The sequence below is a fragment of the Terrapene carolina genome, unplaced genomic scaffold (genome assembly GCF_002925995.2).
Source record: "Terrapene carolina triunguis isolate 2854851 unplaced genomic scaffold, T_m_triunguis-2.0 Scaffold85, whole genome shotgun sequence".
NCBI classification, from domain to species: domain Eukaryota; kingdom Metazoa; phylum Chordata; order Testudines; family Emydidae; genus Terrapene; species Terrapene triunguis.
The window spans coordinates 6,410,016-6,435,821 of NW_020664436.1; the positions used below are offsets into that span (position 1 = coordinate 6,410,016).

The window sequence follows — 25,806 nt, forward strand, 5'->3', positions numbered from 1 at the left end:
CCCCAGCACCTGGCTGATGAATGCTGGGGCCAGCCAGTGTCTGGTAACTCTTTCAAGCGCTGGTGTAGTTACCCGTCCTTAGCTATCAGAGGGGTAGCCGTGTTGGTCTGTACCCACAAAAACAAGGAGGAGTCTGCTGGCATCTTAAAGACTAACAGATTTATTTGGGCATAAGCTTTCGTGGGTAAAAAAAACCCACTTTTTCAGATGCATCCTTAGCTGTGAGGATGGCAAACTGCATCGGGGCAAAGGGCTACAGCCGCTCCTCTGGGCAGCACCCATGGATCCATTGTGCATGTAGTTCACCCCATTGCATCTCTCTGTAATAAAAAATAGCAATTTGTCTGGCCCTTAGCAGCATAGCGTCTAGGTGCCTCATTGTCATTGCTGGGAACACCCCTGTGAGGCAGGAGAGGGCTGTCCGTGCCTGACTGATTAAGTGATTTGTTCAAGGTCTCTCACAAAGTCTGTGTCTGAGCTGGGAATTGAATCCAGGTCTCTTGGGTCCTAGATCAGTGCCTGGATCACTAGCCCATCTTTATGTTTGTCTGCCATGGGGACCGATGCAATATGCAGTGCTTAATCTCCCATTAGAGTGGAAAATTCTGCTTCACAATGCCTTTTGAAGTTTTCCACCTTGGACTGAAAATGAAACCTTTGGAATGTTTTCCACAAACATGGAATTGTGTTTGGGAGGCAGGGGAAAGGCCCGTGGGAGACTCAGGTTGAAGTCCCGCTCTGCCTTGATTTGGGATGAAAAACTCTGCTCTCTGAATCAGTGACTTGAACCTGAGTCTCCTCCCTTCTAGGCCAGTGCACTAACCACACAGTCAAAGAGTGTGTCTCAAGCCTCTCTGACATATTTCATAGAAACAGATACGTCTCTGTGAAACTGTATGAAAATGGCATGATTTTCTTTGTGTTACCTTTTAGTTCAAGCCCATTTTCCTGGGCACCGCACATCCCCGAAGTGAACTGGCACAGTATCAGCGTGTGGTGAACAGCCAGAAATGTGTGCGCGCTGGCGGGAAGCACAATGATTTGGATGATGTGGGCCGAGATGTTTACCACCACACCTTCTTTGAGATGCTGGGGAACTGGTCCTTTGGGGATTACTTCAAAGTGAGACACTAGAGCATGAGCTCCTTAGGGCAGGGATCAGGTCTTGCTGTAAAGTGTCAAGTGCACCCTGTGGCACTATAAAAATAATTGTACCAGACATGTTCTTTCAGCTGCTCTGATGAGCTTGGGATTTTTTTGCTGCAAGTTCCATGATTTAAACCGGAGGTTCCTAACCATAGTCAGCAGAGCACATGCTGTCATTCTGTGGAGAGTTTGCTCGTCTGGAGGGGCTGGCTGATTTTCCAGCTGCCAAATCACACTAAAAGAATCGACCAATATGTTAAATATTTGGCTAATTCTTCCATGAAAGTGGCAATTTGTGTAGTTGTCATAAAAATGGTATGTGATGGCAATTGGGGTGGCAGGGGATGGGGATGGGGATGGGTGACACCAAATGGGAGGGAAGGTTTCCATGAAGTAATCTCTGGTTTAAAATATGATCCATATTAGGAAAAGGTTTGCTGACACCCCCCTCCCCCCCCGGTTTAAACAATGCATCTCCGAAGGGAACCCTGAATTGGATGCTTACCTCTAGGACAGGGATTCTCAAACTGTGGATCGGGACCCCAAAGTGGGCCACGACCCATTTGAATGGGGTCGCCAAGGCTGGTGTTGGCCATGGGCACCAGCAAGTCTGAAGCCCAAGCCCCACTGCCCAGAGCAGAAGCTCTTGGGCTTCAGCTTTTGCACCCCCGCCCGGGGCTGCGGGGCTCGGCCTTCAGTCCCCGCCTCTTGGGATCGTGTAGTAATTTTTGTTGTCAGAAGGGAATCATGGTGCAATGAAGTTTGAGAATCTCTGCTCTAGGAATTACCCAAAGAAAATGGTGCCAGCTTCAGATGATTTTGGTTAAGAAATGCATGGTTCATGGAACGGGCTATGGAGTCTATGACCCAAATTGGGGTATAGGTTGTAGCCTAATTCCTGGGGAACAGACATCCACACTTCAAATATCACCATGACAGTCCTAATGTCCCCCTGGTTAACTTACTCATCAAGACTGTCCCCATTGCAAGAGGGTACCACTCACAGTGCTCCGCCTACTGGACAGGCCATCCTGGGATACTCAGGTCACCAGTAGGAAGGTCATAACTTGCCTTACTTAGATACCTGAAGGCCTACCTTGGTGGCCTAGCCCCTTAACACTCTGTGAAACACTATAGAGTGGCAAAGGGAGAGTGCAGCCAAAACTAGCTTCTTGAGTGTATGATTCCCTTTCCTTCTACCCCTAATGCTCAAGTTGGAGTCTCTCACCTGGGTGCTCCTGAACAGCTGTGCTCTCCTTTGTTTTTCCTCACTCCATTCAGGAGGAAGCATGTGGCATGGCATGGGAGCTCCTAACACAGATCTATGAGATCCCAAAAGACCATCTCTACATCACCTATTTTGGAGGAGACGCCTCACTGGGTCTGAGCCCAGATGAGGAGTGCAGGGACATATGGCTCAGCCTAGGGTAAGTGTGTGAGAGAAGTGGGACAGGAGTGTCATGGGCAGAGATGGGAGATGCAAGTTCACTCACCTGCTCTTTAGCTGTTAGGATACAGGTGTGGAAGTGAAAAGGATCCATCAGTTCGTTGACTTTCTTATTTGAGTCCAGTTCAGTTGGATTGTTATGAATTCAGTAGTGGCCCGACAGCCCTGAAATATCTTACCCCTAGATTGCCACTTCAGATGCAGCTCTGGGTTAGTCAAAGTGATTATAGTCTGGCCTGTGTGAAATGAGACCGGTGGTCTCAGTCCTGTCCTTAGTAAAGATGTCCACACAATTCCACTACCACAGTAGATGGTACAGTAGAACCTCAAAGATACGAACACCAGAGTTACGGACTTACTGATCAACAGGGCACCTTCTGGAACCGGAAGTAATCAGGCTGCAATGGAGACACACACACAAAAGCAAATACTTTAGTGCCATGTCCGCGGGCTGCTCTGGGTCCCCCCTGGTTGGTGATGCAGGGTAAGGGGGGCTCAGGGCTCTGGGCAAGGGGTGGGGCTTGGGGCTTCTGCCCTGTGGGGAGCACCGGGGCTCCTTTCCCCACTTCAGCGCCCTGTGGGGGGTGCCAGAGCTCAGGGCTTTAGCTATGAGGGGAGCGCCAGCCTCATCCCCAGCTCTCCCCCTGTAGCTAAAGCCCCGAGCCCCAGCACGCCCCACCGGGCTAAAATTGGGAATGGAGCCGTGGGGCTGAAGCCCTGAACTCCAGTGCTCCCCCCAGATCTAAAGGCCTGAGCCCTGGTGCTCCCAAGGGTCAGAAGCCTGCCCCGCTCCCCACGGCTGCAGCCCCAACCTTCCCCCCATTGGCTGAAGTCTGTAACTTTTGACAGCAGTAGCCTCTTCTGCAGGTGCAGAGATAATATTTTCTTCATTTCAGTTTATTCAAGTACTCAGTTCAATGACTAATACATTGATTTCTTAACTTTCAGCTGGGAATTGAAAAAGCAGGAAAGCTTGTTTTCCTCTTCCAATATATGACTTAAAAACTAGGTATGAGAGGATGAGATCTACTAGTTCTAAAATCCTGAAGGACATAGTGACCTGAAACAATCAGTTAAATTCACTAACTACAGATAATACTCCCTTTGTTTAGTAAATCAGTTAGTTTTTAAATGAAAAACATGTGTTGATAAACTTTTTGATACATAAGGAAAAAGTATCCAGCACATTTGTTTTTTAATTAAAAAAAATTAAAATGCTGTTTTTGTGCATTAATAATTGAATTTGAATTTCCATCTAAATTGAGCTTGACACAAATCACAAGTAAAAAATTAATTTTCATATTTTATATAAAAAAATGCAACAGGCATCATTTTCTACAATAATAAAGACATTTTTAAATTAAGAATCTGAATATGCATACATTAAGATATATAATTGGTTAAATATATGTGCATAAGTATAATGTATCCTCCAGGTTAGCCAAAAGAAGCACCGGATATAGGTAAAGGTTATATTAAGTTGCAGATCAACATGTTTTCAAGGTTACCAACAATGAGAATCAGCCTTTATTTAGGAAAATAACTTAAAAAGTACTAATGCAAAACAAAATTAAAATTGATTATTTAAGTTTAAATCAAGGTTTTCTACTTGCTGATAAAAATTGATGATTTAAATCAATCCACCCTACTCCAGGGCAGGGAAGAAGCTTGTTGGTGGGAAGTGCTGGTGTGTGTGGGTAGCTTGTACAACAAGGCAGCAGCACATGTTCTTTGGCCCCATGCCTCTCTCTCTCTAGCCCTATTCAGTACCTTTCAGATCTTGACTCTATTGGAGTTTGCTCCAGTGAAGGAAACTGGTTGACTGACCCAGTGGAAGAAGAAGCATCTCCCACATCAGCTTGTGCCAAAGTGAGTCTGTTGGCCAAATTCAGCAGTGAGCAGGGTGCCCTGTGCTGTGACTCAGTTTGTTCCTGCTCAGTGGCCATTGTTGGAATAGAATGTCATTAATGTAGGAGAAAAGGCTAATTCAGCTCCCTATGAGCAGAAGCAAGTTAACCCTATAGAGTTTGGAAGGTGAGGTGGCAATACAGTCAGAGAGAATTCCCCCAGACTCCTCTCCCTGACCCATGGTAGCCTGTGGCTCCTGCACTCTGAAGGGAACAATCTGCTACCCCAGCTCTGTCAACTCTGCTGCTTTCCTTTTTAGGGTGCCTCCCAGTCACGTGCTTCCTTTCCCACTGAGGGAAAACTTCTGGGAGATGGGTGAGACGGGCCCTTGCGGTCCCTGCACCGAGATCCACTATGACCACGTGGGTGGCGGCAGGCACGCGGCAGCACTGGTGAACCAGGACAGCCCTGATGTGGTGGAGATCTGGAACCTGGTCTTCATGCAATACAGCAGGTACTGGGCTGCTGGGGGCTGCCCTAGAGGCTCATTTCCATAGTATGACACTTGTACCTCACTAAAGACATTTATGTTCAAGGAGTCCCTGCTCCTCACTAGCAGATGGCAGCACACAGGGCAAGGAGGAGCCTTTCTGTAGCTCCCCACTGCTCTCATCTGTCCTGACCGGTGTCCCCTCTTCCCCTGTTGCTTTTTCAATCTCTGCCTTGTCTCACAGACCTCCCCTGCCCTGCTGCTGTTCCTGTCTGTCATGTCCCTGGGGTTGCTCCCTTTTTGCTGTGTAGCTGCACCTGTTGAGTCACCTCTGTGCCCCTTCCTGCACGCTGCCCTGCTGCTTCCATCCCCAGTCTGTGTCCCCTCCCCACCCCACCAAGATGGATCAGCACTTGGCCTCAGACTAACTTCTACTTCTCTGGCTTGTGTTTTGGGTGGGGGCTGGTGTGTTGCCAGAGAGGCTGATGGGAGTCTGCGTCCATTGCCCCAGCACCACGTGGACACGGGGATGGGCCTAGAAAGGCTGGTGACAGTTCTGCAGAGCAAGCGCTCCAACTACGACACAGACCTCTTCACCCCCATCCTGGATGCCATCCACAAGGTGATGATCAGCTGCCAGGGGGTCACAGCTGAGCCTAAAGCACTTCCCACTCTGGGTGTGTAGAGGTTACTCGCTGAGCATTGAAATGCTACGTCCCACCCCAGAGGTGGCTGCAGCTGTCAACCAATACACAGCAATGCTGCACAACTGCTTAGGACAGGACGTGTGTCCAGTTTGAAGAACAGTGGGAGTTTAGGAAGACGGGAGAGAATTCCCAGGTCGGAATTTAACCAGGACACCAGAGTTGATAACCCATGTTACAAGTGGCCTGGGATTTTAATTGCCCCAAGTGGCCAGAGCCTGGGTTTCACGACGACTCTGACATACATGAGCCCTGGTCTCTCATGTGCCAGATAGGTGTTAATGTGGTGCACTTGGAATGCAGGGCAGACTGGCATGAGCGTGGGAAGGGAATTAGACACATACCTGGTATTTGGAGAGAGGAACCTCCCGGGGGTCAGCCCTGAGAACACCCACCCAGAGCAACATTACGCAGAGTTTATGGCCAAATGCCTTTTGGAGCAGCTGTGCCATTCAGAGCTGGGTGCCTCCACTAAAACATCTCCTTTTCTGTCCCCACCCCTCCACAGGGCTGCGGGGGGCCTGGGTACCAGGGCCTGGTGGGGGAGGCCGATGTCAGGTCTGTGAACATGGCCTACCGCGTGGTGGCAGATCACGTGCGCACCCTGTCCATGTGCATTGCCGACGGCGTGTATCCTGGCATGTCCGGGGCCGAGTAAGGATGCATGATAATGGGGGGAGGAGAGGAGAGTACAAGCAGAGGTTGGGTGGATGCCCTGGCTGGAGGGGGAATGGGTGAGTTGAGTGGAGTGAGATGGAGGTGAGAGAGAATATAGGGGGTACGGGACAGGAGGGGCATGGAGAAACCGGTATGGTTATGCAGAGTTGGCCCTTTAGGGATCAGATGGAATAAGTGTGAGGTGGTGGAAGCTGGCGTGGGCAGGGCAAGGGGAGCTGGCGTTTGGGTTTCAGTGTGGGAATATGGGTGGAGAAGGCAGAGCTGGTTTGTGCGTGTGGGGAGACCTGGGCAGGGTGGGGAGTTGGCTTGTGTGTGCAGAGATCTGGGCAGAAAGGGTGAGCTGATTTGGGTAAGGGAATGGGTAGAGAGGAGGGAGCTGGCTTGTGAGTGAGTCATGGGGGGGAGCTGGGCAGGCAAGGGGAGCTAGTTGGGACTACTCATATGTCTTAGGAATCCTCCCCGTCTGCAGGCTGGTGCTGCGCCGTATCCTACGTAGGGCTGTCCGATTTTGCTCTGAAGTTCTCCACGCTCCGCCCGGGTTCCTGGCCAGCTTAGTTCCTGCTGTGGTGGAAGTTCTGGTAAGTAGGAAGGGCTCTTCTTGTGGGGAGGGAGATTTTCTTATCAGCCAGGGTCTCATACAGCCGGATATTTCTCAGCTGAGCACTGGAGCAGTTTCTCTTGCCAGTGCTTGCGCCAGAAGATTATATCCAGTGGTGATCTCTGACTCTGAGACATGTTTATCCCAATGACATTCAGCTGCCTTCTTTCTATAGGCTCAGGGCTCGTTGTGATAAACAATACGTTCAGCACAAGCATGATGTGTGAGTGTGAAAGAAGAGAGATGGGCTGCCAGCATAGACACTTCTCTAATGTGGTGGTTCCCAAACTGGTCTCTGGAAAGCTGGCTGGTCATATGGTGCTGGCTCTCCTCCCTTTTGTTTCTTCCTGCTAAATCCTATGAAAAGAAACTAAAAATACATTGAATATTTTCCTAATGTTACATTTGCACGTAAGCGTTTGCTAGAGTTGCCCCAGAGATGTCATGCAACAGCGAAGGGGAGGACAGGTGGAATCGATGCAACATCAAAGGGCTGGAGAGGTGGCTGTGAAACAGTAGCTATTAATCAAAGTGTGATCCCACTCTAGGAAAATGTATTTGAGGCTGTACATTGGTGCTGTCTTTCTCCTCTTCCACCAAAGAAACACTGTCTTCGTACCAGTCAGGGACCTGCCACCCAGAGTCACAAGGAAGTCCAGAAAGTATCAATTAATTAAGATTTGTTCTGTCTGGGATGCAAGGTGTGAAGTGGTTAGACCAGGGGATTTGGAGGTGGAACAAGTGGTTCTATTCCTGGCTCTGCTATCGACAATGTCTTCACGTGAGCAAGTCACTGCCTCACTCCGTGCCTCAGTTTCCCTATCTGTAAAATGGGGGCTAGCACTTACCTTACAGGGAGGTGAGACGCTTCTTTAATACTTGCAGAGTGCTTTGAGAGCCTCAGATGAAGGTGCAGTAGATATGCAGAGGCATCTGACTAGCCCAGACCCATCCCTGAGATGAGGCTCTCTGGGAGAGGGTCAGTGCAAAGGCTATATTGGGGCTCAGACTGGCCTGTGTCCTCAGGTAGGGAGGAGTGGTTGTTGTACTGACACTGCATACAGCTATTCCTGATGCTCAGTGAAATTTGCTCTGCAGGGAGATGCCTATCCGGAGCTGAGGAAGAATACAGACCAGGTGAGCAGCATGGAATCTGCTGGAGAGAAGCAATAACCCATCATGGAAATCATTACCAGCCTCTTTAATTATCCCTGACCTCTTGGAAGTGCTGCACAGCAGCCCCTAGCATGCTATCAAAGTGGAGTGGGGGCGGGGGATTCACCTCTTTGGGATGTGGGCGGATGAGTTTGCCCTACCCCCAGCATGGCCACGTTCTCAGAGGGAGGTGATGCGGCGCAGATATACAGAGAATGGACACAGATACTGCATGCAGAGTTGGGAACTAGCCGGGGCATGTTGTGGACTCCCCTGTGGGCGCTGACCATGGATCTTGAAGGAATCTCTCCTGTGTCACGATTGGCTGGTTGGTGCCCAATGAAGCAGGGCCGCCCCTGTGACTACAGAACTAAGGTAAAGCCCAGGCCTTAGTTGGGCCATGTGCCCATGAGCCCGGTTCCCCTCCCAGCATAGGAACCCTTTGCCCCTGCTCTGGTAACGTCAATATTTATGTAGCTAAAGACGGAACTAGATGCTTGGGAATCATAAGGGCAGCTGTTTTACAAGCTTCCTCCCTGCCCAGCTCTGCTGATGCCCCTCAATCCTGACCAGCAGCGTGCACTGCTGTTCTAGCCCTGGGCACCTCATGCAGAATTTTCATTGGGTTGCAAATGTGGATGACCTGCCTGGAGTGCCTGGTTAGCCTGATCTCTGGTCTCTCTCAACAGGCAGCTGCCCCAGGTAACTATTTCTTTGTTGCAAGTCATGAGCCCAGAGCTGAGGTATAGGAGATGCACAGTGATAGCAAATGCAGCGGCCTCCTTTGGCACCCACTCTTCCTGTTCCCAGCCATGTGGAGGGCTGGGTTCTGGTGGCTGGGCTGAGCCAAGCAGTGGTGGAGCTCACCCACAGGGAAGGAGGCTGAATCTGCTCCTCTTCTTCCTGCAGATTATGAATGTCATCAATGACAATGAGGCTGCATTTCTCTCCTCCCTCCTGCGAGGGCGGCGTATCATTGACAGGACTCTGCAGCAGATGGCTCCCTCCAAGCTCTTCCCAGGTGCGTCCCTCCCTGATTCCACTGGGAAGGGGAGTGCAGCCTGGGGAGGAGCAGCAGCTGGCATCTGCCAGTGGTTAAGGGTGGCTTGGGCCCTTGTTGCCGGGGTGTCTCAGGCGAGGGCTGGACTGTGTTGGGCCCTTTGGGCTAAGCGGGAGAGAGCCTTGGAAGCAGGCACCCTCCCCACAGCTGCTGGCCTGGTGTCCTGTCTTTGTGCTGAACGTTAGGCAGTATTAGGCTACAGGTGCACACTGAATGACCCCTCCTTCCCTTCTGCCCCAGACAAAGAATCAGAATTCCTCCCAACTTCCAAATCAGAGCTACGATGGATGCTTGCCTACCTGCTGCCTTGCCATGGGGCAATACAGCACCAGCACCATGCTCTGAGCCGGTGCTGCGAAGCAGGTGCTGCTGCTCCATCACTGGCACTCCCCATCTCCCAAACACTTCTGAGATGACTACCTCAGTGCTTTGCTCACCAGAGCAAACAGGCACTTGTCACTGCTAAAGGGGCCCCTTTGGTTCGTAGGTGCTGCAGTGACCGGCTCCGAACAAATGCAAAGGTAGAACAGCTAGCGCAGTACCCGCATGGAGGAGCATGTTTGGGTGTGATAGGGAGAGTGTGGCTTAACCCTTTCCTGCGTGAGCAGATTTGAACCAATTTCTCCCCACCTGCTCACTAATCTGTGTGATTCAGTACTTGGCAGCGTAAGGCAATGGGGGAGTTCCAGCTGACACCCTTTCTTGTATGACTCAGGAGCTTGCAGGACTGTGTGCTGATACGGCTCACTCTACCTGTATTCGGAACACCCTGCCGCTGTGCTGAGGCCTTCCTATGTGCACGTGCTCTGTTGAGCTCTTGAATGTACTTAATGAGACAGCGGCAAGATGCACCATGTTGTCCTGCTTATGGGAGCAAATGCTTTCAAACCTATATGGAAACATCTGTGCTCACAGTCTCAAGGGAGCTGAGGGTTGGAATCCCTATGATTTTAGAGTACTGCTGATGGGATGCAATGGGCAGTCAGTCCTTGTTGGCTGCACAGATTGGGGGGGGGGGGATCCTGAGGATCTCATTAGGGATGTGAAGACACCCCCCACCCTACCCCCAGAAAAAGCAAGAGATTCCCTCCATGACCCTGCTGTGTGTTCTCTCCGTGGCCACCTAGAGTTTGTGTTCTCATTCTTGTCTCTCTGCAGCGGAGGTGGCCTGGTCTCTCTATGGAAACTTGGGGTTCCCCCTAGATTTGATTGGCTTGATGATTGAAGAAAAGGGGATCCAATTGGACTGGGCAGCTTTGGACCAGCTAGCCCAGGAAGATGCTAAGGTAGGATACAAAACCCTGCCTCCCATGCAAGCCTCCATCACTGTGACTAATGCCCTATTCTTTCTGGTCAGGGTTCCCATGTGTACTTTAAATCCACTGCAGGTGCTCTCCATCACTCCTATATTCCATCAAAATCATGGAAAACAATCAAAATCTCCTCTAGCTCAGAGGTTTGCAGCAGTGTCCCCCAGGGAACTTCATTGGGACCAATGCTGTTAAACATACTCATAAATGATCTGGAAAAAGGGGGTAAACAGTGAGGTGGCAAAGCTTGCAGATGATATGAAATTACTCAAGATAGTTAAGTCCAAAGCAGACTGCGAAGAGTTACAAAGGGATCTCTGACTGGGTGACTGGGCAACAAAATGGCGACGAAATGTAATTTTGATAAGTGCTAAGTAATACACATTGGAAAACATAATCCCAACTATACATACAAAATGATGGGGTCTAAATTAGCTGTTAGCACTCAAGAAAGAGATCTTGGAGTCATTGTGGATAGTTCTCTGAAAACATCCACTCAATGTGCAGCAGCAGTCAAAAAAGCGAACAGGATGTTGGGAAAGGGATAGATAATAAGACAGAAAATATCATATTGCCTCTATATAAATCCATGGTAAGCCCACATCTTGAATACTGTGCGCAGTTCTGGTCGCCCCATCTCAAAAAAGAGACATTAGAAATAGAAAAGGTAGAGAGAAGGACAACCAAAAATGATTAAGGAGATGGAACAGCTTCCATATGAGGAGAGATTAAAAAGACTGGGACAATTCATCTTAGAAAAGCAATGACTAAGGACAGACATTATAGAGGTCTATAAAATCATGACTGGTGTGGAGAAAGTGAATAAGAAAGTGTTGTTTACCCCTTCACATAACACAAGAAGCAGGGGTCATCCAATGAAATTAATAGGCAGCAGTTTTAAAACAAGCAAAAGGAAGTGCTTCTTCACACAAACCACAGTCAACATATGGAACTCGTTGCCAGGGTGTGTTTTGGATTCAAAAACTGTAACTGGATTCAAGAGAGAATTGGATAAGTCCATGCAGGATAGGTCCATCAATGGCTCTTAGCCAAGATGGTCAGGCACACAACCCCATGCTCTGGGTGTCCTTAGGCCTCTGACTGCCAGATTCTGGGGCTGGACAATGTGGGATGGATCATTTGATTGTCCTGTTCTATTCATTCCTTTTGAAGCATGTGGCAATGGCCTCTGTCAGAAGACAAGATACTGGGCTAGATGGATGATTGGTGTGGGACAGTATGGTCGTTCTTATGAATCCAGCTTGGGTCAGCAGTGACTGTAAACCCCCTGACAACTATTTGGCTGGTGACCTTTTCAGGCCAGTTTCTAGTGGACACATTGCAAAAGCCATCATCACAGCGGCACTGAGCTCAGCAGAGAGGGCAAGCATTGAATGGGTGGTGAAGGGTTAACAGAGGTGGAGTTCATCCAGGACAGGAAAGTGGCCCACTGATGGGGCAGCATGTAGGGATTGGGGTGTGGTTTGTATTGCCACCCCCCATACTGTGGATAAATCAAGGCCTTCAGCCTCAGGGGTGTGTATGCAGCACTACGCTGTGCAGGGAAAGCGTACCTTAGCTGGTGCTTGTGACTCCCCTGGGGGATGGTGCAGGGCAGTGCTAAGTGCCTGGTGGGGGCCCCAGGTGTAGTAGCAGCGTGGGATTAATTACTTCCTGGGGCAGCACAGATTTGACTGTGTGTGTTACAGGGATGATCTACTGCCACAAAGTCAAAGGCCACAGCCACTAACCTTATAGAGCAGGCGCTCCTAGGGTGCCCCCAAATCAAGCTTTGTCTTCACACTTGTATAGCGGAAAGCTCGGACCCAGCAGGCAGAACAACTGGAGGGCTCCAGCGTGCGATTGGATGTGCATTCGCTGGCTCAGCTGCAGAGGGATGGTGTGCCGGCTACTGACGACTCGCCGAAATACACCTACACGCTCGGGCAGGACGGGAGATATGGTACGAGCCGAGGCATGGCACAAAGAGCCTGCATGGGGTGGAGGGAGGGCAGTGTCCGATTCATCGCCTGGGAAGCTCTTAGGGATGGATCTAACCAGCTAACGTCCACGCCTACAAGGGGAATTATGATCTCAGGCATATTGGAGAGTGCCCTGTACAGAATGTAAACTCACGTATTATCTCCCTCCTCAGCCTGTGGCCAATAGCACGAAGCAGGTCATATGCGTGTCCACTGAACACATGCTCACAATAAGGTTCTGTGGTGGTTACTGAGCTGGGAGTTAACTGCTGTTACCCAGCGGTGTAGATGAATTGTATTAGGTGTGGTGTCCGTTGGAGATGGGGGTTCAGTGTGCTGGCGGTCAGCCTGTCTGCAGGAGTGGGGACTGGGATGGTGGGTGCTAGGCATGGTAAACATACCTTAGCTGGGGAGGTCCATGCTGTTAAGGGTTCAGGTGGGTAGGTTCTTTCCTTAAATCTCTAGTTTTTTACATTTGTGGCAGAGTAGGAGGAATAGACACCGAGGACTTGGTTCACCCAAGAACCTCGGTACCTGCCATTACAGCAGCTGGCCACTAGATGCCCCTGCTACTTTACATATAGTTTAATACAGTTTTGGAAGCCTTGGCCCTATTGAAGGAATGTGAAGCTCAGCTGTTGCTGGTCATCAGCTGGACATTAGTTCTCAGGCTCCTGCTGAGAATCTCTGGGCAGGAATCTGAGCTGCATCCCTGTCCCAGTTTGGGGCTTGGTTAATGAGACACATCATCGTGAGACTGAGCCTGGCGGTGTTAGGAGTGCACCCCATCCCGACCTGGCCCGTTTGCTGAGCCCATGTCTGCTGTGAATAAGTGTCCTTTGCCAGTTCATGTGGTTTGTCAGAGGGCGTTGTCAGAATTAACTCGAGTCCCTCAGGTGTCCCTCACTTGAGTCCTATCCCTACACACGCCCCTAACTGGAGTTGTGGTGGTGCTTTTCACTTGAGTTGGCTGCCCATGAGGGGGTATAGACTAAAGCGCCAACGAGCACAAATCATCAGCCACTAACACAACCACCACATGGTGTGGACGCAAGCTAGCTCCACTCGGGTGCCGCTGGTCCTCCAGTACCTTCCCAAATTCCCCCGTGTGCCCAGAAAAGCCCAACAAGTTCTCCCACACTGGGAAAGAATTCACGGAGCAGTTCAGCTTACCATAGCATCAAGAACAAGCAGTCTTAGGGTATGTCTACACTACAACCTCTAGCGGCGCAAAACTGCGGCTGTAGCACCATAGCGTAGACACTTCCTACGTCAACAGGAGCGGTTTTTCCATTGATGTAGTTAATCCACCTCTTTGAGAGATGGCAGTTAAGTCAACAGAAGAATTCTTCCACCAACCTAGCTGCGTCTACACCCAGGGTTAGGTCAGTCTAACTATGGCGCAACAATTTTCCCAACCCTGAGCAACTCCTAGGTCGATCTAATTTTGAAGTGTAGACCAGGTCTTAATGCCAGACACTAAGTGGTGCTGCACTCCTCACGCAGTCAATGAGTGCAGCACTGGTGAGTGCACAGCAGCTCCAGTGTTGTTTTGCAATGTGGCTGCTCTCACTCAAGCTAGGCCAACTCGAGAGAAGTCACTCTCAAGTAGATCACTTGAGTTACCCCTCGGTAGTGAGATGAACCTTAATGTCTCTGGTTCCCTGGGGTGAAGAGCTGCCTGTCTATCTCTCAGCCACTTCCGCTGGGAGACTGGAGCTTTCTCCTAGTGTGGACCCAGATGTTCTCAGCGTGCTGATGGCTCCTAGAGTGCTAGCCGATCACATGGTGCTGGCTCCTTATTTCCAGCTGCTACCTCACTGATAAAGAAGCTAGAAACCTTCCCAATGCTCTCTTCCTGTTGCTTTTCTGTGCCCTAGGTGCCACATAGAGTAGGTGTTCCATACAGCCATGAGTGGGAGAGGTTGCACCTGAGATATTCCCCCTGTTAATATGGGGCCTATACTGTGAAGACGTTAGAGACTCCCCTCCAGAAACTTTCCCTTCCTTAATAACCACCCCTGACCCTTTGTCCACTTCTCAGCTGCTGAGGAACATTAGGGCCTCGTTCTTCATCCCTGCAAGTCAGCTTGCCCCACTGCGGCAGCTCTTTGTGCTTCTGCAAACATCTCGCCTGTGGTGCTCACTTCTCACTCACTCACTCACTCTCATTACCTGAAGCAATGTAATTTTTCTGAGCATAGGTTTTTTTTCTGGTACTTCAGGAAGGATGAAGATGAATCAAGTGTGCACACCTCTTGGAAATGGTTTTGAAGCCTAGCGTTAGTGCTTGCACTCAGTGGATTGACACTGCCAGAGTCTCACATGAGTGTGGGTTAGGGATGATGGAATTTGTTGCTGCTGCTTAGCAGGCACGCCACGTAACCCAGGGTCTATCGTTGGAGACTAAGTAGTTCATCCCCTTTGCTAACCTAGCATTGGTGACTGAGTGCTCTATCTCAGCTGGTGCAAGGTGCAGTTTATCCAGTCAGGTTTAACCTTGTCCCTCTGCCCCTGGCCAGCTACATGCGATTGTTTTGCACAGTCACTTCAAACCGCACCCTCTTGTGGGCTATAGACGCTCAGCGTCCAGGGAGCATCCTAGACTTGTAATTTGGGGGAGGAGTGCACAGTGCGATCCCATAGCCGAACAGGCCTGTACCACTTAAATAAGATAACCACCCAATGCACGACACTAGATTGAGGGATGGGGAGGAGTTGTCAATGCAGTTGAGATTGCAGATGGACAGGCGAGGAAATTCAGTGAGGGTTCCCACATTATGTATGATGTTAATGGCCTACTAGGTGTAGTAACACCATCTGCATAATGCACAGGAAAAATATACACGTCTTGCAGCTGCAGGAGGGCTTGCGGTGAATTTCTTGCGTTTTGTGCTTGGAGTTTTCATTCAGTAGTGAAGCAGCTACATTAATTAGAGCAGAATGGTGACCAAGCTGGCACTTAATCAAGTCATGGTTGGGGCTGGCCCCCTGGGGACCCATTGCCTGTTAACAGATTTGGGGGAGCCTCCTTTACTCCTGGGCTTTTGGAGCAGGAGGTGCCGAGCTGTGTCCCCTCTGTGGCTGTGAAATCCCATGTGGTCTCAGAAGGCAGCAGAGTGAAAGCTGTGAAGTGCTAGGTTTTGTTACAAAATAATCAACGTTTCCTTCCTTTTTGTCAGTGTCTCGGCTCCAGCTCTCTTCCCAGAGAGTGAAGTGCCTGGTTTTAAAATACCCTGAATGCTGCCAGGGTTCTGAAATTAACTGAGGCTTCCTCCCCTTGCACAGACTCTGCACTCTGTGTGGGGCGGAAGGGCTCAGGGGGGACTGGGTGGGCCAGTCAAAACCCCCTGTGCTTCCAAGGGAAGGCAGAGAAGTGGGAGATTGATGCATGTTGCTGACTTGTTCTTACCCTTTGCAGCGTTTAGCCCGTGCCAGGCCACCGTCTTGATGCTATACAAAGATCAGTCTCTTCAGAAGGAGGTTGGGGCAGGCCAGCGCTGCGGAGTCCTCCTGGACAGGACCAGCTTCTATGCAGAACAGGGAGGGCAGGCACATGATCGGGGCTACCTGGTGCGCCTGGGACAACAGGTGAGTCTGTCTGCTGCCTGAGACTGAAATTACTACCGGGCCAGGCATGACCTTCCTGAAGCTGTGATCCCTCTCCACTGTACTAGGCTGCTGGCTGGAGTCCTCAGGCTTGTCATCTTCAGGCTCTTCCTCTTCTCCCAGCTGCTTGCTGAGCTGGGCACTAGCTCTGGTCAGTGCTTGGGGTCTGGGAGAAGCCCAGTGACTCAGAGCAGAGATCATTTCAGGGAGCTGACAAGCTCACCTGGCTATCTCTCTAGCCCTTGTCATTCCATTCCTCTCTCTTTAGCCCCTGTTTGTAGCACAAAGTGCTGCGGGTGGCAGGAGACCCTTCCTCCTTCACATCGCTTTCCCTCCAACAGGCTGCCTTCTTCCTCAGCTGGGCCAGGAACATGGAGAAGTTGATCAGTCATCAAAAGGTCCTTGGACTGAGCAATTTCTGCATGGCCAGCCCTAGAGACCTGTTAGTGGTGCCCAGCCTGAGGCTCACTCTTTCCCCTTTCCCTTCTCTCCCGCCCAAAGGCACTGGGGAGAATTGTCCACTGCCACCACCTCCAAAGCATGTTGCTTCAGCCTTATAAAGAGGCTCAAAAGGAAGGAAACTGAAGCCTCTTTGCGGAATTCTAATGCAAAAGCAGAATCTACTGTAGTCCTATGGAGTTGGGCTGGATACAGCACCTTAGATTCAGCCATGCAGTGGCATAACTCCTTTCCCTGCCCCCTCAGTCTTGAGAATCACCCCCATGTCATTGATGCTGCCCATCTATCCCAGGAAAACTAGCTGGGATTCCTCTACAGCAGTGGTCCCCAAACTTTTTAGGGTCACCCCTCCCCCTCCCTTAGCCTTGTCCGGCCCCCGGGGGCCACATGCGGACAGGGGTAAGGGGGCGGGGCCAGGAATGGAGCCACAGCCGGGAGCCTGGGGGCAGGGCCAGAGTAGAACTGGGAGCGAAGTAGGGGCTGACCTGGGCCCCGCCGCACCCCCACTCCAAACGTTCCGGGACATGCCCCACATTTTGGGAATCTCTGCTCTGCAGAACTCATCAGTGCTACTCCTTCATAAGCCAAAGGGGGTGCTATTGAGTAACATGAATTACTGTCTGTCCTACCCTTTATCCAGCCCAGTGATCTGAAAGCTGTCCCTGTGTGTGAAGTGAGCTAGTGGCTTCAGTCCAGTTCCTAAGGGACAAATGGCCATGTCTCAGAACATCAGGCTCACAGCTGGCATTGTCTCCCCGCTTGCTGGCAGCCTCAGCAGCGACACGTGGAACCACAGGGCCACAGAGATGGAACTCCTGGGCAGGGCTGAAGCACGCTGGTGGCGAGGATGGGATGATGTTTACAGGATGCTTGCCCTGCCTGTTCCCATCCTGTACCTGTTCTGGGGATAGATGGGGGATTCCAGTCTCCAGGGAAGTCAGGCAGCCACCTTTCACGAGCCATTGAACTCCCCTAAAATCCCTGTACTGCCAGGGATTGAGCGTCTGTGCTAACCACTCCTCTCTCTCTCTCTCTCTCTCTCTCTGCTTGGAGGATGTCCTCTTCCCGGTGGAGTCGGTTCAGCTCTCCGGTGGCTACGTGATCCATGAAGTCACAGCCCCCGAGACCCTGCAGGCTGGGGATCGAGTGCAACTCTTTGTCGATGAGGTAAGGACTCACTGCTCTTAACCCTTTCTTGGCCTTGCTGCTGGAGGGCAGTGTGTGGCACTTAGCAACTGAGCGCAAAGAGCTGCCGCTTGACGGGGCTTTTGTCTGTCTCCCATTCTCCTGATGTTTTGGGTTAGGACATTTCTCCTCATGTAATGGTGTGTGGAGGGGTGCTCCCTATGGGTCCTGTCTGCCATCCCCTAAAGGGGGATGGGACCCTGTCTAGCAGAATCTAGCCTAGCACTGGTGTCTATACAGTGCTGATCAGACAGATGGAAGGAGTCATGTGGAGTCAGATCGTGAGGAGTCCACCTAGTGCGTTTGGAATACCCCATTTGTGCGCACACTAATGATTCTCTTCCCCCATCCTCCCCTAGCCCCTATATGGTGCAGGGTCCCCACATGGACTCTGTCACACTTAGGATACACCCACACACTCTCCTCCCCTCTCACTAGTAGAATTGTGAGGTCCTCCTGCTTGACCTGTGGCATGTCTGCGGTTTCAGGCTCAGCGGCTGGCCTGCATGGTGAACCACACCGCCACCCATCTGCTGAGCTTTGCGCTCCACCGTGTCCTAGGAGACCAGACAGAACAGCGAGGGTCCCACGTGACTGCTGAGCAGCTGCGATTCGACTTCAGTACCCAGGTGATGGGGATCCCCAAGCGCCCCACTCTGGAAGGGTCCCTGAGGGTCAGGGGAACATCCCTTGTCTGTATAAATCGCCCTCTTGATTCCTCTCTCCTGCCTGTGGCCAGGAGAACTAAACAGTCGAGTCCCTCGTCTGTTTCAGCCATTGCTGAGTGTCTCCTAGGTGGAGCAGGGGCTGGGCTTTAGCGGTGCTTCACCTTCTCTTGTGATGGGATTGTTTCATATGAGTCAAGCCAGGCTTTGGCTGGCTAGAGGAGACAATGCGCTCAAACCAATCCCCTGAAGTAACCTGAGCCTGCTCTGACTAGGGCCCAGTGTGACCTCTGTGGGGTGAAGGGGCGGGTGGGTTTGGCGGTACAGAGGATTGGCAGGGCGGTCCTGGGGTGATAGTGATGGGATCTCACAGACTTGGGCTTGCTGACTTGATTATAGTGTGTGCTGGGGCATGCTTTAGTGGACACATGGTGTCAATGCCTTAGTGCTCTGAGGGCGTCCTTCCTGGGGCAAGGGGAAGGTGTACAAATGGGTTACACAGGCTGTCGGGGGCAGATAAGGAAACTTAGTGAGTTCATTCTTAGTATGTGGGTAGTGTCTCACTTGAAGGACTTTACTAACATTGTTGGATTGATTCTGGCCTGTTTCACGGAATGGGGCAGCGGGGAGGGAAGGGTCGTGATGATCACGACCCCCTTTACACATTGGGAAAACCAGGCACAGAGAGGAAGCATTTTATTCAAGATCTGACACGGAGCTGGGAATAGAACCCAGGAGTCCTGGCACTGAACCTTCCTGCTCTAACACACCACTTCCTCCTTTGTGACACCGGATACTGTGCCCCTCAGGGGACGTTTCCTGATGGTGGATAATCTCCTCTCCCAGGCCCCAGTGACCACGCAGCAGCTGCAGGAAGTGGAAGGTGTGATCCAGGAAGTGGTTGACCAGAATGAAATTGTCTATATGGCAGAAGTCCCCCTGGCACTGGCAAGTGGCATTCAGGGACTCCGGACCATGGATGAGGTACAGTAGGAGGGCATGTAATAAGCTCACAGACCTCAGCAGAGGGCAGCTCCCAACAAGGGTTATGAGGGTCATGAGAGCTGTACAATGATGGACTCCCCTAACCGAGGAATCGCCATCTAGAGCATGGAAAGGGAAGTGTGCACTAGAGAAGGGTGAATGAAGGTATGTTCCTGGGGGTGCCCAGGCAGCCTCAGGTCTGGTGATGTGGAGGCTGCCTGTTACAGGGAGGTGGGCATGGAGCTGCAGTGTGGTCCCACTAAGCTGCTCTCTCAATTGTTGTTTCTGAACAGCAAACCCTCTATGTGTCAGCCTGTGGGAGGAGCAGTGCTGCTGTCTGCCGCTGGATCTGCTGCGGGGTGCAGTGGCTGTGACCTGAGGCACTGACTGGTTCTGTGACACCGCATGAATCCTCTTGTTTGTTTGCAGCTGATCTTTCTCCTCTCAGGTGTATCCAGATCCGGTGAGGGTGGTATCCGTGGGGGTCCCCGTGGAAAGTGCACTGATGCCCAACTCCCAGGCTGCGATGCAGACTTCTGTGGAGCTGTGCTGTGGAACGTAAGTGCTCTTCTCTAGGGTCAGAGAGAGCTTTGTGGGGGCAGGGCGCATACTCCTGGCTTGTCTTCCCATCCAGATCCAGAGGCAGGGCTTGACTGAGCGTCTCTAAACAGTCTGTACCAAGACTATAGGGGGAGAGTATGTTGATCAAGACACAGGAAGCTGAAAGCAAAACCTGGCTCCCTGTTGGAAAGCTGAGACTGAATCTAGACAATGAACACACGCTGATATTTCTCCTCTGTCCACCTCACAGGCACTTACTGCAGACAGGAGCTGTGCAGGATCTGACCATCACCTCCGAGCGTCAGCTGGTTAAAGGGATCAGTCGCATCATCGCGTTGACCGGGGAGCAAGCCAAGCAGGTGAGACAAGGGAGGCTGAGATTTCCCTGGTTTGATGGCACTGAAACTGGGGACTGCTGTATGCTCCTCCCACTCCCCAGCTCTGCTGATGCCCCTCGGGCCTGGCCTGTGGCAACCTCTTATCTCCCCGTCTTCTCCCTCCCACCCCCAATGTGCAGACAGCTCTGCCATTGCACTTCACCAGTGATCTGTAGCCCCCTTTCTTTCCAGTCCTGGTTTCCCCACACATGGCTCTGCCCATGCCCCTCACTCCTGATCTGCAATACCACTTCCGCGATGATAATTCAGCACTGAATAGCAGGAACCCTTTAACCTCTCTTCACAGGTGGGATTTAAACCCAGGTCTCAGATAGGAGTCTAATGGTTTGATCCTCTCTGCCCTAGTTTCATTTCATATCACAGCAGCTTTTAGCTGCTGACCTCTTGTGCTTATGGGGCTCTGGTCTCATTCTAGCAATTTTTACTTCTTGGCTTTGATCTTTGACTCCTGCTCAGCAGTGATCCTGGCTGGCGAGTCTGTGTGCAGAGCAATTGACCTAGTTACTCTGTGCGTGGGAAGCCCCGATGTGCTTGAGCACCTGGAAGTTAGGGACTCGGCATCCCTTGCCGTCTCCTCTCATGCAGCAATACAAGGAGAGTGCAGCCATCAGGAAATGACGTTTCTCTTTGGTGGAACTGCAACCCTTTACCCACCCCAGCAGTTCTGTTGCTGTTTGTTTCTCCCCTGTGCATTCCTGACAAGCCGCCTCCTGCCGTGGAGGAGTGAATGCTGCAAGGCGTGCTTGCCCTGCTTGCTAGGAGCGCTGACCCAAAGCCGCATGTCAGTGCTTCACATTCACCCGCAGGTTGCTGTTGTGTTTGGTGCCGAGGTGAGCGGCTTGCAATCAGGACTGTGCATGTTAATCAGCCTACGGATGCCAAAGAGCGGCACAGAGCCAAGGGAACGTAGCCAGGCTGGGCAGAACACTGTCCCTGCTCTGTGCCAGCTCTCCCCTTACACCAGGGGTGGGCAAACTTTTTGGCCCGAGTGACACATCTGGGTGAGGAAATTGCATGCAGGGCCATGAATGTAGGGCTGGGGTTGGGGTGCAGGAGGGATGAGGCAGGGGGCTCAGGGCAGGGGATTGGGATGCGGGCTCTGGTCTGGCGCCGCTTACCTTGAGAGGCCCCGGGGTGGCAGCAGCACGCAGCTGGGTGAAGGCAGGCTCCCTGCCTGCCCTGGCCCTGTGCCGCTCCTGGAAGTGGCCAGCACCATGTCCGTGAGGGAGGGGAGACAGAGGGCTCCAGGTGCTGTCTTCACCTGTGGGTACCTCCCCCGAAGCTCCCATTGGCCACGGTTCCCCGTTCCTGGCCAATGGGAGTTGCGGGGGAGGGTGTCTGTAGGCGAGGGCAGTGTGCGGAGCCCTCTGCCCCCCCTCCCCCGGGGCCGTAGGGACATGGTGCCGGCTGCTTCCGGGAGCGGCGCGGGGCCAGGGCAGGCAGGGAGCCTGCCTTAGCTCTGCGGCACCATGGGGCTGGCAATCCCGCGGGCCGGATCCAAAGCCCTGACGGGCCGGATCTGGCCCACCCCTGCCTTACACCCACTGCTCTCCAGGGACAAATTCCATGGCTTCCTCCTCAGCTCAGGATGGGCACAGATCCCTGTAGGATTCTGTTTCCTTCCTCCTGGGTGTTAGATGGAGGCACCACAGGGAGAGGATACTCCAAGCTGGGAGAGTAAAGGATGTCATCAGGAAAAAAAAAATCCTGCCAGTAGAGATCTGTGAGCCCCACCACTTGAGATGTTAACACTAGACTAGGTAATGCAGGTAGAAAATGCACCACACAATCCTATACTGGCTCCCGGGGGGATACGCTAGAAGAGTTAACAGGTCTCCAACCCCCACAGTGCATCGGTTAGTGAAAAACAGCCCAAATGACGGGGCTCAGAGCTTCTCCAGCCAGAGCCCCTGATGTCGCTGTCACACATTTAAACACGCTGTGAAGTGTTTGTTGAAGGGCCTGTCCTGTGGGTGGCTCGGTCCCCTACAACTGGCCTGTTTATCAACAGCTATAAATCTATGGCAAGGATTGTCTTCCAGACCCTCGATATTTCAGACACCTGTTTGTCACTAATAAAATCCCAAACAAGAGCCACTTGGTGACAGAGCACAAACCTGTACAGCACCCACTTTCTAGCTGTCTTCCTCTTGGAAGTTTGAAGGGTTAACGCCTGTGATTTCACCCATTCTCGACCCTGCTCCTTCCCGTCCCTGCTGAGTGTCTCTCTCCTGAAGGGCTGTTTCTCTTGCTCTCCTAGGCCCGGGAAGTAGGCCAGTCCTTGGCTAAAGAAGTGGACTCGCTCTCTGCGCGGGTGAAACAGGGAAGCTCTTCCCTTTCTGAGGTGCAGAGCCTCTCCAAGGAGGTGGGCTACCTGACTGAAGTGAGTGCTGTGTTCCTTATGCAGAAGCATCCCACCAGGAGTTTGAAATGCCAGGTCATGTCTCTCTCCACCACTAGGTTCCACTCTCACCCAGGTCAGCAGCAGCAGAAAGCTGCTGCCACCGGATGATCTGTTTGGTGGCTGACATGAAAGGAGTTGGAGAGGTCTCGGTCCACTTCCGAGTGTGTGTATGGCAGGAAACCCTGTGGTCACGTGGAACGTGGGAGGAGGTGGCAGCAGGGGAAAGCTGGTCTAACTTTGGAGATGATGCCCAGATCATTAAATCACTTTCCTCCTTGGCACACCCTTGGGGGGGGTTGTATGTGTGTGTGTGTGTGTGTATGTATGTATGTATGTATGTATGTAAGCAGCTGCTTGTTTTCCAGGAGGTGAGCAGCACTGCAATGCCTCAGTGGCAGAGAAGGGAACTGCAGGCCATTCTCAAAGCCCTGCAGAGAACAGCAAACACAGCAATTAGAAAACTAGAAATCAGTCAGGTAAGGATGCAGCAGCAAGATCTCTGGCAGCTTTGCAGCCTGCTGAAGGCCACCAGATTGTTCTCCACTGAATGGGCAGATTTTCTCAGCTTGATCTTCCCTTACACGAGAACCACAGCTGTTCAGTTCATCAGAGTGACCTCTCCAAGAAATCAGGTCCCTGGGAATGCGGGGGAAAGGGAGGCCATTTCCAGCTGTGTAGGAGAAGTTCCATGTTGCACTTTTGGTTGCTGATTCACCTAACCTACACAGCAAGTCGTCCAATTTGGTTTAAGTGCTGAAACTAACCTTTCACCAGGGGCAACCTCCCTGCACTGCGAAGATGGGGAAATAACATGTGAGTGCTTTCTCACAACCCCCACCCCACTGAGAGGCAGGTAGACATTATCCCCAGAGTTACAGGTGGCGACACTGAGACACAGAACTACAAAATGACCTTCCCCAGGCTACAGAGCATCAGTGGCAGAGCAGGGACTAGACTCTGGGACTTCCTCCCATCCAGCCCCTTGCTTATTGCTCTAGCTCATTCGGCATCCAGCAGCAGTCTGTGTTTTGTTCGTTAATCTGATTGTATTTGACACTCCAGGAATGGTGGCTAGTCATTGAATCTTCTCTGCAACTAGTTCTGGGAACTGGAGTCTTTTCAGAACGCTAGTGCTAACCACTCGGTTGCTGCAAAACATACCTGGGACGTCAGACTGAACTTCCCTCTCCCTTGGGGGGTTGGGGGGGGGGCAGGGCATGGCTGTGTGTGGGTAGGGAGTGGCTTGCATAGCCTGTTCAGTGGGTAAATAGGGGATTTCAGTCTGCAGGGCTTAGTCTGGCCCCTGCCATGGCATTCGACGGCTCCCCACCCCATGACAGCATTCCCTTCCCTGTGACAGGGCTGGATGTCCCCTCCATCCTCCCACATCATGGGTGATCTCCCACAGTGCTGTGTTTCTCCTCCTCCAGGCTGCAGAGAAGGCGCAAGGCCTGCTGGAGAAGCATACCAAGCAGCCAGTCATCATCGATACCATCCCGGCCGACTCGCTCTCAGTGAGTGTTTGAGAGTGATCTTTCCGTGCAGTTGCCTTGTCCCCTAGCGCAAGGGAAGTCAGTAGGGTTGGGCTCTGGAGCTGACACAGCTGGCTCGGGGCTGGGGCAGGTGAATTGAGGCGCAGGGGAGCTGGCGCAGTGGTTGGAGCAGTTTGGGGGTGAGGTGGCAGAACTGCCAGAGAGCAGAGTAAGCTGAGCTGCTCTGCCGAGCAGCACACTGGCCATGCCGTAACCTCCTGCTTTAGTATTTCATCGGCTTAGTCATCTGCTCAGGAGTCTGCCGCTCCCTTCCTGACACTGCCCCTCCATGCCTCTCCTAGATCCTGATGAAGGTGGTGAACCAGCTTTGTGACAAGTCTCCTGGGGCTTCGGTGTTGCTGCTCAGCCCGCAGGTGTCCGGCGAGGTGCTCTGTGCCTGTCAGGTGTCCAAGGTACGCAGCTGGGAATCTCTGCCTGCAAAGGGTTAATGCCCCGTCTGTGTTCTGTTGTGGGGGGAGCTCGTAGCCCAGAGTGTGGCCAGTAACCGCCTCTGCCCCATTTGGGAGACCGGCCCTGGGCTGCAGCATGCACCGTCCAGCAAGGACTATATGGGGTTGCCCCTGGCAGCCTGTCAGTGCTGCTGCTTAGTCATCTGGAGGAGTCAATGATGAGACACAAGGGGTTCAGGCTGAGCCTGGTGTGGCCCTGGTGCTTCCGGCCTCTGCTGGCCTGGAGAGGGAGGAGTCAGGAAAGAGGCCCACCTCTGCCATGGGGCAGGACAGACCACTAACCGCTGGGTTGTTGGGCTCCACTTCCACAATACTGCCAGTCCCTACTGGCTCAGGGAGCAAGGACCCCAGGCTACCTGCGTGCTGAGAAAGGGCCCTACGTGCCCTCTTGGACCCTTCTTTCCCCATCCAGGCCGGGGTGCCTTCTCGCCCGCAGTCAGGCTAACTTCTCTCCTCATGTCTCTCCCCAGAATGCCCTGCCCATGTTTTCCGCTGCGGACTGGGCCCTGGCTGTCTGTACTCACATGGGAGGCAATGCAGGGGGCTCTGGCATTGTAGCCAAGGGTACTGGGAACACCAAGGACCTTCAGGGGGCCCTGACTGCTGCACTGGAGTTTGCCCGGAGTAGACTCTGAAGTAAGGATGATTCCTTGTTTTGTGGGGTCAGCTGGAGCCAGCAGAGCTGCCCGTCTCAGGGATGTTGCCACAGGGCTGTCCCTTTGCTGCACCACATTTCAGCCTCCGACCAGCTCTGTGTCTTGGGTGGCTTAGCAGCTCCCATTGCTGAACGCTGCTGCCAAGCACTGTGGATCAGGGATATCTGGCTTCCTGCCACCAGGGGTCAACATAGGAATGGGGGCGGAGTCGGGCGGACCATCCTGCCCCATAGGACTGACTGGAGGAAGCAGCTGACTCTGCTTCTGGCTGTCTAGCCTGGATTCATGGGGATTGTCACAGAAGGAGACAGTTTTTCTCCGGCTTGCGGGGAGGCTGTGGCTGTTAGAGGGGTGATGCTGTGCCATGGCTGGGAGAGATTTACTGCCATGTGAGCCACACCCACAAGGAAGCTCAGTGGGGGAAAAGGGGAACTGTGCAATGGTATCCTGAAGCTAATAAAGAAC

General features: G+C 52.2%; 1 protein-coding gene across 1 annotated transcript in view; it reads left to right on the top strand.

Annotated features, from left to right (window-relative positions):
• Nucleotides 1–25,806, top strand: part of AARS2 (alanyl-tRNA synthetase 2, mitochondrial) — a 26,309-nt gene extending 503 nt beyond the window's left edge. The window contains exons 2-22 of the mRNA XM_024193780.2: nucleotides 934–1,122; nucleotides 2,428–2,573; nucleotides 4,761–4,955; nucleotides 5,409–5,553; nucleotides 6,144–6,289; nucleotides 6,783–6,891; nucleotides 8,010–8,048; nucleotides 8,976–9,087; nucleotides 10,285–10,412; nucleotides 12,249–12,399; nucleotides 15,840–16,009; nucleotides 17,540–17,653; nucleotides 18,160–18,300; nucleotides 19,183–19,320; nucleotides 19,769–19,878; nucleotides 20,132–20,240; nucleotides 22,540–22,662; nucleotides 23,049–23,159; nucleotides 24,114–24,197; nucleotides 24,518–24,628; nucleotides 25,156–25,806. Of these exons, the coding sequence (XP_024049548.2) occupies nucleotides 934–1,122; nucleotides 2,428–2,573; nucleotides 4,761–4,955; nucleotides 5,409–5,553; nucleotides 6,144–6,289; nucleotides 6,783–6,891; nucleotides 8,010–8,048; nucleotides 8,976–9,087; nucleotides 10,285–10,412; nucleotides 12,249–12,399; nucleotides 15,840–16,009; nucleotides 17,540–17,653; nucleotides 18,160–18,300; nucleotides 19,183–19,320; nucleotides 19,769–19,878; nucleotides 20,132–20,240; nucleotides 22,540–22,662; nucleotides 23,049–23,159; nucleotides 24,114–24,197; nucleotides 24,518–24,628; nucleotides 25,156–25,320 (2,736 nt within the window). The 3' untranslated portion in view covers nucleotides 25,321–25,806. The remainder of the gene's footprint in view (nucleotides 1–933; nucleotides 1,123–2,427; nucleotides 2,574–4,760; nucleotides 4,956–5,408; nucleotides 5,554–6,143; nucleotides 6,290–6,782; nucleotides 6,892–8,009; nucleotides 8,049–8,975; nucleotides 9,088–10,284; nucleotides 10,413–12,248; nucleotides 12,400–15,839; nucleotides 16,010–17,539; nucleotides 17,654–18,159; nucleotides 18,301–19,182; nucleotides 19,321–19,768; nucleotides 19,879–20,131; nucleotides 20,241–22,539; nucleotides 22,663–23,048; nucleotides 23,160–24,113; nucleotides 24,198–24,517; nucleotides 24,629–25,155) is intronic.